The sequence below is a fragment of the Pteropus alecto genome, unplaced genomic scaffold (genome assembly GCF_000325575.1).
Source record: "Pteropus alecto unplaced genomic scaffold, ASM32557v1 scaffold17, whole genome shotgun sequence".
Taxonomy (NCBI): Eukaryota; Metazoa; Chordata; class Mammalia; order Chiroptera; family Pteropodidae; genus Pteropus; species Pteropus alecto.
Window position 1 is genome coordinate 4,044,519 of NW_006440645.1, and position 16,327 is coordinate 4,060,845.

The 16,327-nt window shown below is 40.9% G+C and overlaps 1 protein-coding gene across 14 annotated transcripts in view; it reads left to right on the top strand.

The window, feature by feature from the left end:
* KIAA1109 (KIAA1109 ortholog) overlaps positions 1-16,327 on the top strand; it is a 146,105-nt gene that overhangs the window by 50,510 nt on the left and 79,268 nt on the right. For all 14 annotated transcript variants that reach the window (XM_025050937.1, XM_025050938.1, XM_025050947.1 and 11 more), the window contains 12 exons: positions 1,779-1,907; positions 3,745-3,864; positions 4,535-4,815; positions 6,484-6,734; positions 7,963-8,221; positions 9,323-10,157; positions 12,305-12,375; positions 12,899-13,072; positions 13,567-13,687; positions 14,346-14,498; positions 14,869-14,996; positions 15,306-15,505. In XM_025050937.1, the coding sequence (XP_024906705.1) occupies positions 1,779-1,907; positions 3,745-3,864; positions 4,535-4,815; positions 6,484-6,734; positions 7,963-8,221; positions 9,323-10,157; positions 12,305-12,375; positions 12,899-13,072; positions 13,567-13,687; positions 14,346-14,498; positions 14,869-14,996; positions 15,306-15,505 (2,722 nt within the window). The remainder of the gene's footprint in view (positions 1-1,778; positions 1,908-3,744; positions 3,865-4,534; positions 4,816-6,483; positions 6,735-7,962; positions 8,222-9,322; positions 10,158-12,304; positions 12,376-12,898; positions 13,073-13,566; positions 13,688-14,345; positions 14,499-14,868; positions 14,997-15,305; positions 15,506-16,327) is intronic.

The window sequence follows — 16,327 nt, forward strand, 5'->3', positions numbered from 1 at the left end:
CAGCATTTTCTTAGCAATAGATGAGTCAGAGACAGGTTTCACTTTTCTGAGCGACATAAAACCGACGGGTATGTTTCATAGGTCTATATCGTACTTTAAAGAATCCGAGACTTTCTTTGGGAAGAACTCAGAATGAGATATACATGTTACATATATATATTATAGAGAGAGTACATATATTATTAAAATTATATTGGTTCTCCACTGTTGGAACAATCTTCCCCAGTGTATAGAATAATTTTCTAAGAACTTTGCTTTTTTATGTAGTTCTTAAGTAGGATTTGAAAATAGCATTTATAGTATTAAGGATTAGGTAGCACAGTTCTTTGCTTGTTATGCTCCAAAGCAACATAATGTCATTTGTACCTGCTATTAATAATGTAGATACTGCTTTAAAAAAGTAAAAACATAGTTACTAGTAAGTAAACCTGGCCTCGAGTGCTCGTCGTGTCCCTTGAATGAGTCCCCTCCCCTTTACCATCCCATGTGGTCTTTAGGAGACTTGGAGGCCTTAAAGAGTATTTAGTTCTAGAAATGGACCACCGAATAGTTGAATAGCCATTTTACTCTAAAATTTTACCCGTTGAGCCATATATTTATGATGTTTAGCTTATAGATGCATGTTTATCTTGGCATTGCAAAAACTGGAACGTGCAGAAATGTACATACTCAATTTTAATAAAAAGTTACAGAATGGGTATGAAACATAATTTAGAGGTAGATAGTAGCAACGAGAAGGTGAATAAAGAATCTAAGTACCTTCTATATCTGAAAGAAATTGATGGAAGACAGCAAAAATTAAGATTCTAGAAATAGTAGGAAAATGAATGGAATTGCAGAAGGGTATCTCATATAAAAATGAATGAAAAGAAATACTCAGTGCTCACTGGCCTCAACTATCCTTTCTTTATTATCCACCATTTCCCGCCTCTCATATGCACTGAAGCATGTAACAAAACAGCGTGTTTCCTGCCAACCCTGTGAGACTGGACGCAGTTCCTTTAAGGATTGCTGGAATCTCACGTGTCCATAAATTACTAGAGGACGAAACATTTTCTTACTAGAGGACGAAACATTTTCTTCTGTACTAGAATGTTGGCATCATGTTTATGATTGTGTGGGTGCTGTAACATTCATGCCATTCTTTGTATGTTTTAAAGGTGAAATTCATGTTTTCTAGTAGTTTAAATTGTGTGCTTTTTAGACCCAAATCTTGGTGTGTTTAATAACGACTCTAATCAATTTCAAAATTCAGAATTTTTAAACTAAAGATTTGACAAATTGCTATATGGTTATTTAAGCTTCTATTTACATGAACAAAAGTGCTTTAATCTTCAAAATGCCTGATTTTCTAAAACTGCAGTTCAAAATGATAATTAAATACTCAAAAATTTTACACTAAAGGTTGGTTGATTATTAGGTAATAAATTATAAGTGCTTTTCTATGCCATATAAGTCATATAGTCATATATGCCATATAGTCATATAAGAAGAAAGATAAAACCTTGAAGAAAAGTATCTTGCTCTAGAAGTTGAAATGAGTTTGAGTTTTTATTTTGGCCATGTATTTTGTCATTCATAAATGAAAAGTAATACATGCTTATAAATGATGTCAAGGTAGAAAATGATATTGGCTGACAAGTAGATTATATAGCAGCAGGTATAAGACGGTGTTTGGGTTATTTCAAGCTGTGTTAAGATTTTCGATTGGCCTCTGAGCTCCGAATGTGTGTTCAGTATGCTAATGGTGTTGTCACCCTGTCACTGCTTGTTTGTAGCTGGCTTGTCTCTTGGAGTGGGGGCAGACATTTGTTTTTCACGTGGTATGTCGGGAGTATGAACTGGAAAGACCCAAATCAGTAATAATATGTCAGCATGGAATTGATCGTCGGTTCTGTGAATCCAAGGTACGTTAAGAAATGTGTTAGCGTATTATAAACATTTATGAATTTTTTAAAATGAAAGATTGAGACGTCAGTTTTAAATCAATTGCACATAGTCACTAAGTAAACACTATAGTTAGTTTTTTCAATCATGAAAATTATTTCTGCAAATCATAGCCAGTTACTATTTAGTTGTAAGTAGCTAACATATAAGGTAATTAGTGAAACATTCATATACAAATAAATGAGATACTATGAAAAGCATATCTCATCTCTTACATTTTCACTGTGAACACTTAGGTCTTGTTGCTTTATTACACTAACTCTTGGGGACACGGCGATACCTTTATGTAGACGACGTAAAAGTCGCAGCAGGAGGCAGTGCCAGGCCTTTCTGTGGCTTCGTTGGCAGACCCCTCCGGAGGACACCTGTTCTCCCGGACTCGATCGGCAGTGCTGGGCATCTGCCAAGTTTCCCGACTCCAGATCTGAAGCTCTTTCCACAGCGGTGCGGTCTGTCGACTCAGGCTCTATATAGTCACAGGAGTCCCTGAGACCGTGTGCGGTAGCAGTGATGTGCAGTAAACACTGTTCCTTATGAGTGTGGGGTGGGGAGCGTCTTTTTTTTGGGGGGGAAGTATGCTCATTTCAGAAAATCTAGAAAACATGGCAGTTTCAAGAAAGATAAGTAACTTACCCCAATTCTACAATGCAGAGACAACCACTGTTAATAGTTTAGTTTTTCTTTCTAGTTTCTTTCCTATGTGCCTTTCCTTTTTTCTTTTGCTGTATAATTTTTATTTGCTATTATATGACTGAAAATTGAATGTATTCATTCTTTTAATTTTATGTCCAAACATCGGTAACTCATGCTTATTTACCTACAATAAGGAAACTGGTATAATTGGCAATAAAATTAGTTTTTCTTGTTGCCAGCACATCTCCGGGTCCACATGGATAATTCACACGGGCTCGTAGGCATCTTTTTTTTTTTTTTAAGAGTCAAAAGTCTTAAACAGTAACCTTCTGTTTTAAGACTCAAAGCTTTTATGTTACTTAAAAAATTTTTAAACTCTGTTGAGGCATAATTTACATATAATATATTCACCCTTTTTAAGTCGTAGAGTTTGAGTTTTAACAAATGAGATACATACGGGTGTAACCATTCCCATCAGTGAAGAACATTTCCCTGTGTCCCTTTGCATTTAGCCACCATGTCATGCAACCACTGGTATGCTTTGTCATTTTAAATTCCTTTTTTTAAGGTCTGTTTTGATGGAGGAAATACATTCAGAGTCTGCCACTGATGAGCAGTTATGTGCTTTTGGGCCGTTAACGTTACTCAGGGCCCTCTGCCCAAGAAGTTTGTGGAAGTGGCTGATGTGTATGTTTTTATCAAACCTAAACATGACCAAGTCTGTGTTTTAGGAGAAAAACTAAATTAAATCCACGTGGATTGTCGTGGATACCATAAAATTTACAGCTGATGTGTGTGTGTCTGTGGAATACTCATAAAAATATCTTACAACTTTAAATTCCTATGTAGTTCTTATAAACCTATGACATTGTTTACTTATCAGTCTATTCTTTTTGAGTTTCAGCAACAGGTTATATATGAATTCTGTCAATTTAGACTTGCTATTTGCCCCCTTTAAATGAAAAAGGGTTACTTGTGATTAGTTTTCTAATTTTAAGACTAACTGCTGATGATTTAATTTATTGTTCTAAAAAAGTGAAATTTAACTGTCTGGTTTTTAAACACACACATGTAACCAGAATTTTGTTTGTTTAAATAAGGAGACTAAAGTATCAAAATAGTGAATTGATGGTGAAGAATTAAATGTTGTCTTTTTCATTTTAGTTGAGTTGTATTCCTGGACCTTGTCCAACCTCAGATGACTTGAAATACACTATGACCCGTCTAGCAGTCGACGGGGCCGATGTTTACATTGTGGAGCATGGCTGCGCTACAAACGTAAAGGTGCACTCTCCTCTCTTTCCTGGCCAGTATACTTCTATTTCCTTTTCACCGAGCAAAACCTCCATTTCTTGAAATACAACACACATTTATAATTTGCCATCACACCAACTACTGCAGAATTCTACTAGACAGCTTTCTAGTTTCTACTCACCCATGTTCTCTTCTAGTATATTTTTTTAAGGCATACTTCTGCTTTTTTTACTCTGACGGACTTATCATAACATTGCCCTACGGCAGGGGTATAAACAGGTAGCTTGCTTTTACAGCAGGGAAGTAAGTTGATAACGTTTTTCAAAGATTTGATTTTGAATGCTTTTAGGTTTTATCCATTTATAGTTCCTGCCTGGCTCCTGAAAACATTTGATTGCCACCTCTTCTTTGTGGGTTACTGTTTAAAATCAAACCTCGTTCACAGTCTGTGATTTCATTATTTACTACACTTTTCATTTTCCTTTCCTCTTCCTCTTTTCTTTTTATCTTCTTTTTTAAAAATCAATGTCTATTTTTATTATTGCATTCATCTTTTCTATTTCTTTTTTCCTCTTTTTTCCCTTCTCTTTTCTTACATTTTTCATGCAGTTCGAAATAATTACCTATTCTGTAGTTTATTCTAAGTTGCTAAAAAAGACCAAATCTAGAGTTTTGTTTCATTTTCTTCGTTCAACTGCAGATGGGTGCGGTTCGGGTTGCGAACTGTAACCTCCACAACCAGTCGGTTGGGGAAGGGATAAGCGCTGCAATTCAAGACTTTCAAGTGAGACAGTGCATCGAACAGCCGAGTAACCCCAGGGCGGGGCTTCAGCCCGCGCTGCTGCGGAGGGCCCACTGGCTCGAAGCGGGGTCGGCCAGCCTGGGGCTCGTAACTGTTGACGTCGCATTGGCTGCGGATCACCATTCTAAACATGAGGCACAGAGGCAGTTCTTAGAAACTCATGATGCCAGAACCAAGAGGTAAGTGAAGTTTAGGGATGGCGATAGTCTCATGTTCAGGTGAAAATTACTAGCTAATTATGGAGAACATTCTACTGTTAGCAACATAGTAAGAGTATTTTAAATACAGACCTAGTGTGATTGTGTCCCTATGTGGTAGTAGCTCACTGACCTTCAGCTTGGGTGCTTTGGTGGATGTTTGGTTCCCAGGAGTTTTGGGGAGTAGGTATATTCATTCCTGATATAACTGGAAAAGTTACCGAGCACAGAGACTGTTAGTTTCATTAGATTAGTGTTTCTGGAAGGTACAGTTCCCAAACCACTGGCACCAACATCTCCTTGGAACTTGTTAGAAGCGTCCATGAGCAGGCCTTCTCAGACCCCAATCAGATTCTCTGTGGGCGGAGCCCAGTTCTCCTCATTTCCATATGCCGTCCAGGTGGTTCTGCAAGCGGACGTTTGAGAACCAGTTTGAGAACCAGTGCCGTGGTAAATGCTATGAAGGGGAGGGCAGGAGAGCTCACATCTGTTACCTCTGCGTTCACATTTGCGTCAGGTCCTTCACACACATGATGCTGTTTAATCCTCACGACAATCTTATTAGGTATATCAGACCATAATTTTACAGATGAGAAAACTAAGGCTCTGAAGTGTTAACTAACTTGTCCAAAGTCCCAGAGTTATTAAGTGGCACAGCTAGAATTTGAACCCACATGAAGATGACCACAAAGCCATGTATGCCACTAAGCTTTTGCTGCAAGTAAAAAAGTCTATGGGATATATAAGGTCTTTTATTTTGAGAGTGCTTTAAAATCAACACTAGGTACATAGTAGATGTGTTCAAGAAATATAAACGAATGAATATAAAATGAAAATGATCCCAATTTTGTCTTCCTGTGGATGCCCTGAGGACCCAATGAGATAATGCATGTGAAAAAAGGATTTGTATTATATAATATTTAGATTTATATTATAATATAATATTTTTTAAGAAAGAGGAGGAATTAATAAATACTGACAGATTTGTGTGTGGGTTACTCAGAGCGTGAAGAATTTTGAATATATTTTCTCTTATCTCAATTCTTAATACTTCATTTAGAGTACTTAGTACAAAATTATTGTAAATGTTTTTCTCTAAAATATTGAATAATGCATTATTTTAGTTGCATTATTTTGGTTTTATTGAGAAATAATTTCTTACCCCATATTTTTTGGTGTCATGTGAAATAGGCTCTGAAATGCTAAAGGTTATGAATTAATGTATTAAACATCTATATTAATAGTTTTGTTCACTTTTTAGATTAATGTTTCAAAGTTTTTGTCCTTTTAAGAATATTTACTGCTGTTTTTAAACTGGATTTAAATGATTTTAATATTTGCTGCTTCTTAGTTCTTTGGCTTTTTTTTTAATAGATGCTATCTCTCATTACTGTTCCTACTTATTTCTTTCTCATCGTAGTGAGACTGTTGTTTGTTTGTTTATTAGAATGAAAAAATGATTAAAAAGAATGCCACAGTAAAAATAAACCTTTGCTGTTTTAAAAATGTTAACAATTTTTAAAAATTATTATGAATAATTTTAAAATATTGACAGGTAACTTATGTTTAATTACCTGCCAAAAAGTTTTACTTTTCTTAATGAGTTTTTGTTGTGTGTTGTCGTTTTGGTTTGTTTTGGGTTCTGTTTAGGTTGTGGTTTTTGTGGCCAGATGACACCGTGAAGAATAAGAGGAGCCGGAACAAGTGTGGTTGTCTCGGTGGCTGCAGATTTTTTGGTGGCACAGTAACAGGCCTAGATTTCTTCAAACTTGAGGAGTCGACACCTTCCAGCAGCTCTGCGTTTTCAAGCACAAGCGCGGAGTCTGACATGTATTATGGACAGTCTCTGCTACAGCCTGGAGAATGGATTATTACCAAGGAAATTCCCAAAATCGTAGACGGTAATAGAACGTATTATTTTGTCGCTTGTGCTAATCTGTTTATCCCTGTGCCATTCTCAGAGAAGTTCAGTGTTACTTTGAGCAACTCCGTCTTTTTGAACAGTCTTAGGTGTGGGGTTCCGTATAATCTACCTTCTTTTGCAGGTGATTTATCTAAAGCCAGATAACACTAGTGAGGTTTTCAGAGTTACACGAGGCGGAAATGGACCCATTATTCAAATCTCCTCCCGTTGACGTGGGTGACTTTCCTAGCCAAGCTCATTCTGAATATTTCCTTGTATATCAGTATTTTCCTAGAACCGAGTTTCCAGAGTTATACTTAGTAATAGTTACGCTTCATGCTAACAGTTGTTTACCAGTTTGCTTCTATAGGAAAACTTATCAATAGTAGTATTTATACCATTGGCCCCCATGTGATCGACTCCTTTTTCAAAAATATTCTCCTGATCACTGAAATTGAACATGTCCGGAAGAGAAGCGTGGCCTTCCTCAGCGACCTAGGGGACTTTATAAGCGCGTGCCCTGGGGGAGAGCCGCGGACGGGGTCTTCCCCGCGGGGCAGATTTAGATGGGTCTGCTGTCTTTTCTCTAAAGACTTCGGAAATGGATTTTCCCCTGGGTGTCGTAGTCCCTACGGTTACGTGCAATATTCACTGCTTAAGCTGCCGCGCTGTTAATAGGTGAAATGTACAAAAGTCTCCATGTTTCATCAATATTTAGCCTTTTTTCCTTGGTCCATTCAAAACCATTAACTTAGCACTGCTTTCTGTCAGTAGACAAAGATAAGAAAAATAGTTGTAAGAGTTTATCGGATTGATATGCCACGTATAAGGAGCTCTTAGTGGAAAGGAGTTAGACATGTGCCAACTTCTCGCTTAGATGGTTTTTCACTGAATACTAATACATGATGCTAATACATAATTTTCACTGAATACTAAGACCGAAATGTGTGTACACATTTTAAATAGGTAATTCCAAGTAGAAGATGGTGTTGTATTATTCTTCAGTTTTCTGTAAGTTTGAAATTTTTCAAATAAAAGATTAAAAAAATAGAAAAATTCACTGTCTTTGAATTCCGGATCCATATGTTGCTATGTGGAGTTAGATACCAGTGCTTCTTAAAAAAGGGCATACTTAAAAACGGACAAAACAAAACATAGTCACATTTTTCATAAATTGCTCTTGAAGTTACTATGTTCGTGTCACTCACCTTTTGTTCGTGGCTTAGGTACCGTGAGCGGCACGAAGAGGAGGGACTGGGAAGCCAGGTCGGCGGGCGCCGAGGCCGAGCGGAAGGCGCAGCCGCGCGGCCTGCAGGTGCCGTCCCGCTCCCACAGCTCGTCCTCGTCGTCCGAGGAGAACAGCGGCTCCAGCGCCGCGCAGCCGCTGCTGGCCGGCGAGAGGGACAGTCCCTCCTGTGCTGCCGACGGCCGCGTGCTCCAGAAGGAGTTCCTGCAGGGCGCGAAGAGAGAGGACGGCCGTGCGAGGTCAGTGTCGCCTCGGTGACAGGTGCAGTCGCTTGTCATCGTGGCCAGGAGATCCATTCTCTCAGTTCACCCACTTTACAAACTTTTGTCCTCCCCCCGAACATACTGCAAAATGTCCATTAGCTGCTGTCTTTTTGATTATAAAAGTAATACATATATAGTCATTCCAGGTATTAGGAAAATACGGAAAAGTATATTGGCAGTAAAATGCTGCTTGTCATCCCACCACTCAGAGTGAGAAGTCGTTAACGTTGGGGTGTTGCCCTTCCGGTCCGGCGGGTGTGTTTGGTCCTCCTCTTTTTATACCAGCTGATGACTCATTTCATTTCTTGAAATATACTTTCCTCTTGGTAACACATTTCAGACTTTCCTCCCGCCTCCTATGCCATCTTCCTTCTCAGTCTGGGCTTCCACGTCCTCCATCTGCCCCTCCCCTTCCTCTTACTGCCGGCGTGTGTGTTGCTGTCCCTCGGTACCGTTTCCCTGGACGGTGTCAGGGGCTGTTGAGCTGCTATGATCTGTAGCTCACGTCTGCGAACTCCAGCCAGGACCTTTGTCTGCGGAAGCCCAGTTACCTTCTTAGTTTCTCTACATGGATGTTTCATGGAGACCTCAAACTTGACCTATAAAAAATGACCTTTTGCCTCTCATGGTCACCTTGTTCTGCCTCAGTAAATGGCACTCCTGCATCAGCTGCCAAAGTCAGAAATAGTAGGGTTCCCTATGACTTCTTCCCCTTCTCCAGTTCCTCTCATTTAATCAAAGGTCCCCGTGTGTTTTGTTGGACAAGCTTTTAAAGGACAGGAAAAAAAAATCCATATAAATGCCTTAGTGTTCAATAATTATGGATAGAAGATTATACTCTGGTTTTCTTTAAGTTTCTATTATTTTAAGCTGCCTCAACTTTTTGGGGGGTGGGGGGAGTCTATGGGGTATGAACACACATTGTGCTGTTATTTCATAAGGATGTTGCGAAATTTTAGATTTTCTTTTCTTTGTAAAATAAATGATTAAAATTACCGAAAGGACTGGATAAGCGGCGTTCGTACTTAGAGCAGGCGCTGCGATGCACAGTGGCTGCAGCCTCGCTTTCTGTCGCAGCATCCCCGCGGACATTCCTGGAAGCAGCCCCGTGTCCCCCAGTGCTCAGGACCAGTCCGTCGGCCAGTCTCCCCTGAGGTCCCCCTTGAAGCGACAGGCCTCCGTGTGTTCCACCCGACTTGGAAGTACCAAGAGCCTGACCGCTGCCTTTTATGGGGACAAGCAGCCTGTGACGGTTGGAGTCCAGTTTAGTAGCGATGTCTCCAGGAGTGATGAGAATGTTCTAGACTCACCGAAGCAGAGAAGAAGTTTTGGTTCATTTCCGTACACGCCATCAGCGGACTCCAATTCGTTTCACCAGTATCGATCCATGGATTCCAGCATGTCCATGGCTGACAGTGAGGCCTACTTTTCTGCAGCTGAGGAGTTCGAGCCCATTAGCAGTGACGAAGGGCCTGGAACTTACCCAGGAAGGAAAAAGAAGAAAAAGCAAACTCAGCAGCTCGACTACAGTAGGGGTTCCATATATCACAGTGTGGAAGGGCCCCTGAGCGGCCACGGGGAGAGCGTGCAGGGCCCCCGGACCCTGCCGTTCAAAGCCCACCCCTCCCAGGCCTCCTTTGTGTCCGCGGTGGGAGGGGAGGAGGTCGTGGAGCACCTGTACCCCGCGGAAGGCGAGAAAACGGGAGACAGCGAGCAGGTGATGTCTCAGCAGCCGGCGATGAACTGCTACCAGACCTACCTCACTCAGTTCCAGGTGATTAACTGGTCGGCGAAGCACCCGACCAACAAAAGGACCTCCAAGTCCTCGCTGCATCGCCCCCTCGACCTGGACACGCCGACCAGCGAGGAGAGCGCCTCATCCCTGGAGCAGCTGTCCATCCCAGCTTTTAAGGTACACAGCACGTCACTCGTCTCCCTGGTGGGCGGACTTAGGAGCGCAATTTTGAAGATGTTGTTTTCAGAATTACTCTGTCATTTTAGCTGCCCTTCTGAGAGAGAGTTTCTGAGGTCATGGCTTCATGTAGGAGAGAGGGTCTCAGCATTATTGGTGGATAGTATATATTTAAGGCTGTCAGATTGAGGACTGGTTTCAGACTTGGTTGTCACAGTGTTACTCCATCAACATATAGTCTCTGCATTATGCTCTAAGATGGGCATCCAGTCTCTGTGAATTCACATTTTCCGTGTCTTAGAAATTGGTTTTAATAGTTGGTTTCCTTTCTACTAACCCATAGCTGCCTCTTTGCAAAGCCGCTTTCACTCATTTGACGTTTGAGGTCTTATAATTTACTATGAATGGGTTGTTGTCCACTTCTATAATGTATTCTGTAAACAGCTTTTTTGAGGAAAGCTAAAAATAAGTCAAGCTAAATGTAGTGATGATAGCCAATATGAAAACTATTTTATAAAATTATATATTTATAAGAGACATTTTTATGATTTTAGAGACCAAAGTTAAGCATATAAAATCTTACGGGTCTGATGAGCAGTGCTCGGGAATCTGTGTGGTGCACACTTACACATGTACACACACACACACACCTAAAGTGTCTAAGTGTTAATGTATTCTTAATTTAGATATTGATCCTGTACCGCTGTGTGCCCAGCATTGCTCTTCACTGATGTGGGAGATGGGCCTGGAGCTTAGAGTTTAGGGGTGAGACAGAGAGTTAATAGATAAACAGATAAGTATTTGATTACGAGTTGGGAAGTCTCGTGAAGATAAGCAGAGGGGCTTGGGATAGAGGACAGTGGGGAGTGGTACCGGAGTGACATGGAAGGTCTGGCCGAGACTTAGCCTGGAACTTAAAGGGTGAGGCGGATTGAGGGTGGGAAGACTGGGGAAGTACGTTCTGGGCACAGCTTCAGCCTCGCTGGGGATCTAAGGTGGGCAGGAAGTCGATGGGGTGCGAGGTGGAGTGAGTTGCCGGGGCCTTGCTCCCGGTGAGCTGGAGGCTGGAACCAGGGTTACAGACCCAGGTATCAGCAGTCAGATTTCTCTTTGAATTTCATTGGGAAACTCCTGAGAGCTTTAAGAGGTGCGATGCGGTCTCATGTACTTTGGCTCCTACGTGGAATGGTCATTAAGCAGGAGAGGAAGCGGGTGATCACTTAGGAGCCTGTGGCAGCAGCCTGTGCTTGGACTTAGAGTAACGATGCAAAAGCGATAAGTGGAGTTGAGTATCCTCGCAGACGATATATCCTCACATGTAACATAACACACATGTGCACACACACGAGTAATATGTGTGAAGGAAGAGGAAACAGTGACATTTACAGAGTTTTGGTTTTAAGTTTATGCCCATTGTCTTCTTGCCCAGGATGAATTGTTTTTATGTTAAGATTTCAGAATGTTCTCTTTACTCCATGTGAAAATGTTGATATCAGAATTTTCCAATGTAAAATAGAATGGTACGTGCTGTGCAGAGTACCTGGGAGCTTAGAATTCTTTTAGTATTTTCAGTAAAACTTTCTAGTTTGATTAGATGGTCAAATGTCTGGAGGAAATAAGTCAAGGAATTCATATCTTTAGATAACTTCAAAGATAAAGCACAGAGAGTAAAAAAAAAGTTATTTTTCTCCATTAAATCTAAATAACTGGCTGTCATTTAAAAGGGTTCAGTTTGGTTATTCAAGTGCATTTATTTTATTTAACTTTTGTGATACAAAATACAATCTAGCTTTTCCTGTAATGTAATGTTTCTGTGGCCTTCTTTTCCGCTTACAAGTCGACTGTGCTAGGAAGAGACTCTAAAATTAGCTTAGAAACTCAATTTGAAAGGAACTCGCGGCACTGGCTCTAACGCTCCGTCGTGCCTTTTACTCTCGCTGCCACATCCTCCCAGAGCTGCTGTGCCGCTTGTCAGAATAAACAAAATGAAATTGCCAAATGACTATTTTCTCAGTTTGTCAGATATTTATATATATCAAAATCATATTAATATGGTAATCAGCTTTCACAAATAATCAGTCTATAGCATAAAATTAGAGAATAATATTAAAATTCTAGGCTATAAGTAACGCTTTATATTATTCTAGGTTATCAAACAGGGACTCACAGCTAATTCTTTACTAGACAGAGGAATGCAATTTTCAGGATCAACTTCAAAGTAAGTAAAAAGTACATACTTTTGAAGTTTTAAGTCTGCCTTTTTTGATTATGAGATATGTAGATTTTATTCTGAGAAGTAATATTCTTTACGTGACTGTAGACTTATTTTATGGATAAATTACGCCAGTAATTCAATTCTGCTGTCTGTCGTGGCTTCGCTTACATTTATAAGTAATTAGTGGCATTTCTGTCAGCATACTGTGCAGGCCACAACCTGGCATATCAAAACTGGGGACTAACAAGACTTCCGAATTGTAGTTTTCATATTTTGGAAAAGCCCCATTAAGTAAATATATCAAAATTTTGTTTTGCTCATTCGCTATATTAACCACCTTTGATCAGTTTGCATGTTAGTACCTCCCTTGTCCTCTTTGAAAAGTATTTGGGACATAAACTTTCTAGTCCAGTTCTGTGAAACTTTTGGTGGAAGCCTTGGTAGGTGTAAGTGGTCGCTCGTGTTAAGAAAGCACCTTCTGTCGTTCTGGTCTTCGTAACACATCTCTGCTTGTTACATTGTCCAGCACACCGTACACGCCTCTGGAAAGGAAAGCCGCCGAGAACACAGATGACGAAACGCTAACGGAAGAGTGGACCCTGGACCAGCCCGTCTCTCAGACCAGAACCACGGCCATCGTGGAAGTGAAAGGGACTGTGGACATCGTCCTGACTCCCCTGGTGGCTGAAGCCTTAGACAGGTGCTACCTTTGTCTGCGACTACACCTATTATTTCAAAATGAATGTCTGTGTTGTGATGATTAGTATATGTCATACGTTGGTCGAGAACAAGGCTTGCGATACCTATTGTGATTGAACAAGAATGAAAGTGTGTTTTAAAAGGTCTGTTTCAGTTGGTTACCATTTGTTACTTTTCAGCCTAAATAATTATATTGCAGAATTATAATAATCATATTGCATTATATTTTCCATTTTTTGCTTTTGGGCTGATGAGCATAAAATGATCAGATACCCAATAATAATTATTGTGTTTGATATTCTTACTATCTTGTTCATGGAGGGGTAAAGGGGGAGGAATAGGTTCTCTGTCCTGTTAGAAGCTTATAGTTTATCTAGGGAGGTAAAACCAGTATGACCAGAATCTAGACTGGAACGTAAATGGAGCAGCGTTGATACACTAGATCATCGTACTAAACGATATTTATGTTTTCATTTACTGTTTCTCTTCCTTCAGGTATATCGAAGCGATGGTTCATTGTGCCAGCACCCGACACCCGGCCGCGATCGTGGACGATCTTCACGCCAAAGTCCTCAGGGCGGCTGTGCAGAGCAGCAAGACTACCTTCTCAGAAAACGTAAGAACCTGCGTGGACCCCTGGTCTACCAGAGAAGACAGGCCGCTCCTAGCACTTCCACCTCCACCTCCCCGCAGTGTGGACACCAGGCGTTCCAGAGCCACAATTCAGCATGATCTCTTTTCATCCCAGAGGCCCCGGGGCTGGTTCCTTAGTGCTTACACCGTGGTGCTCTTCTGGCGGGTCTCCGTCCGACCTGCCGAGCGACCTGGGTTGTGCTTGGACTAGGGCCTGGAGGCAAGGTGAGAGCGAGGCCGATAGTTTTCGTGGTCCAGTCATTCCAAACATGTTGTAGTTAGGGCAGAGGGGTGCAGACCAAAGGAAACTTGAAAATTCCCGGCCAACAGCGAGCCAGTTACGAGAAACCAGAGCTGCCCTCACGTAAGTAGAATTCAGTGATTCAAGAAAGTGCCTGTTATTTTTCCTGTGTGTTTCTCTGCAAGCCGAATTCTCTTTATTATGTATCACTCCTCTCCACCCTGAAGCTGCCAGTCTGTCCCCTAAGGTGGGGACTGCAAGACTCAGGGTGCCTGACCCCATGGCAGCTGGCGCACGGACGGGCGTGAAGGAGCTCAGCGAATGAGCGAGTCACTGTTGAGGATGCCATGGGAATTGTGAAAGGTCTGTGAGGTCATCTTCCTCCTCTCTCTCTTTTTAGTTATCTTCCAAACAAGACGTGAGAGCATCCAAAACCGAGCACTCCACCGTGGGAACGACCCAGCGAGGACCGGCTCAGACGAATCTCAGTCTCACAGCGAAGCAGGATAATGTCACGATTAAAGGCCTCCAGGCTAACGTTAGCATACCAAAGGTAAACCTTAAGGTTTTTAAAGTTTTCCTGAAAGAGGAGAGCATTTTAGTGGTTTTAGCCTTTGTGTTTACTGAACTGAGTATCAAAAATATATACTTTATTCCCTGATGGTCTAATGTAAGAGTTAATATAATGTAAATAAGTTCACTTAAAAGAATATTGGGTAAGATATACTAAAGCATTCCACATCCATCCAGTAAGAATTTAATTATGATTATTTTATGAGTCCATGTTCATAAGCTTGGTCTTCATCACTCTCGGACACTTAGGTATGCCATTCCTGACAGAAGATTATTCATTTTTTTTTTCTATATCTTATGTTTATACTTTCACTTTTCAACTCTGTCGTTTGTGACATTTTGTGTGTTAGGTGAACTTGTGTTTGTTGCAAGCCTCAGTGGAAGAATCTCCAAGCACAGCTCCTGGTAGAAGTGTGACTCACGTGTCCCTGGTTGCATTGTGTTTCGACAGAATCGCGACACAAGTTCGTATGAACAGGTAAGGAAGGTTTTATTAACTCGAGCCATGCTCCTGTTGCTGAGTGTAAAAGCAAGCCTTCATCGTCTATTTAATACATTTCTGAAAATTCTGATGTTAAAACTTAAAACTGGTGTTGGAATTTCAAATCTTACTTTGTAGGTTTTTAAAGGTTTGTACTGTTTTTATTCATACTATTTTTCAGTAAACGCTGAAGAATTTACTGTTAATATTGCTTTAATTAAAGCAGTGGAATTTTTTTAAAGAAAAGAACACTGTTGAGTTAAGTGTTTTTAAATGTTAACCGTCGTCCTTTTTCTCTTCGGAAAGAGGTGTGGTTGAAGAGACTGCAAACAGTGCAGAACCCAGCAGAACGTCGCATTTCGATAGGTATGTCCACGCCACCAAGATGCAGCCGCAGTCATCTGGATCGCTCAGATCAAATGCCGGAGCGGAAAAAGGCAAAGAAATTGCTGCCAAGTTAAACATTCATCGAGTTCACGGACAGCTCAGGGGTCTAGACACAACAGGTAGGACTCTACAACAAATGGTTTTCCTTCGACTTGTATAAATATCAGAGGATTTTGCAAAAAAAAAAAAAAAAAATTTTTTTCCTCCGAATATTGCTAGAATTTGAACATTTCATAAGAAGGAGCAAGATATATCTGCCTCTATTGAACACATGGTGTTAAACTATTCATCACTCCCTTTCTGCACAGAACGGAAGGTGAACTTTGATGGAACAGTGAGTGGTGTGGCCTCACGTTAGGAGCCCGTCTGGTTGCTTCATGGTGTCTGCTCGCTCACTGCAGGAGAGAGGGAGTGTGCTCTCTGTAGTCTTTCTTGCTCTATTAAATCGTTATGTCGGCACAACTTTATTAAAAATAGGTAACTGCGATACCGATAGTAGATAGTCAGGTCTGTAAAATACAGCATTGGTAGGACTGATAGGCACGGCTATGCCTCTTAAAGCCCCCGGTGAGGCGAAGGAGAAAACTAGAGATGTCATGTGTCATCTCAGTATTTTTGACTCAACTCAGTGCATGTGCTCATTAGGAGACTTAAATGATCTCAGATGGTCAAAGATTCAATCCAGGAGAAACTGAATTTGTTAGTCTTATTTGAGATGGCAGCTATGCTGCAATCTCCATGTGCGACAGGTGACCAGTCCTGGATGAGCAAATGATTTCCTTGAATTTGCTCCCTGTATTCTGTATGCTCTGAAGGTTCCCTGATTCCTGTCTGTGTTCTGGGTCTGTGTAACTGCTCCGGCTTTCTCAAGGCTCATGTCACTGTCCTGTGTTTGAGGCTAAGGCATTTGACTGGAGGATTCCCAACGAAGAGACTGTTCT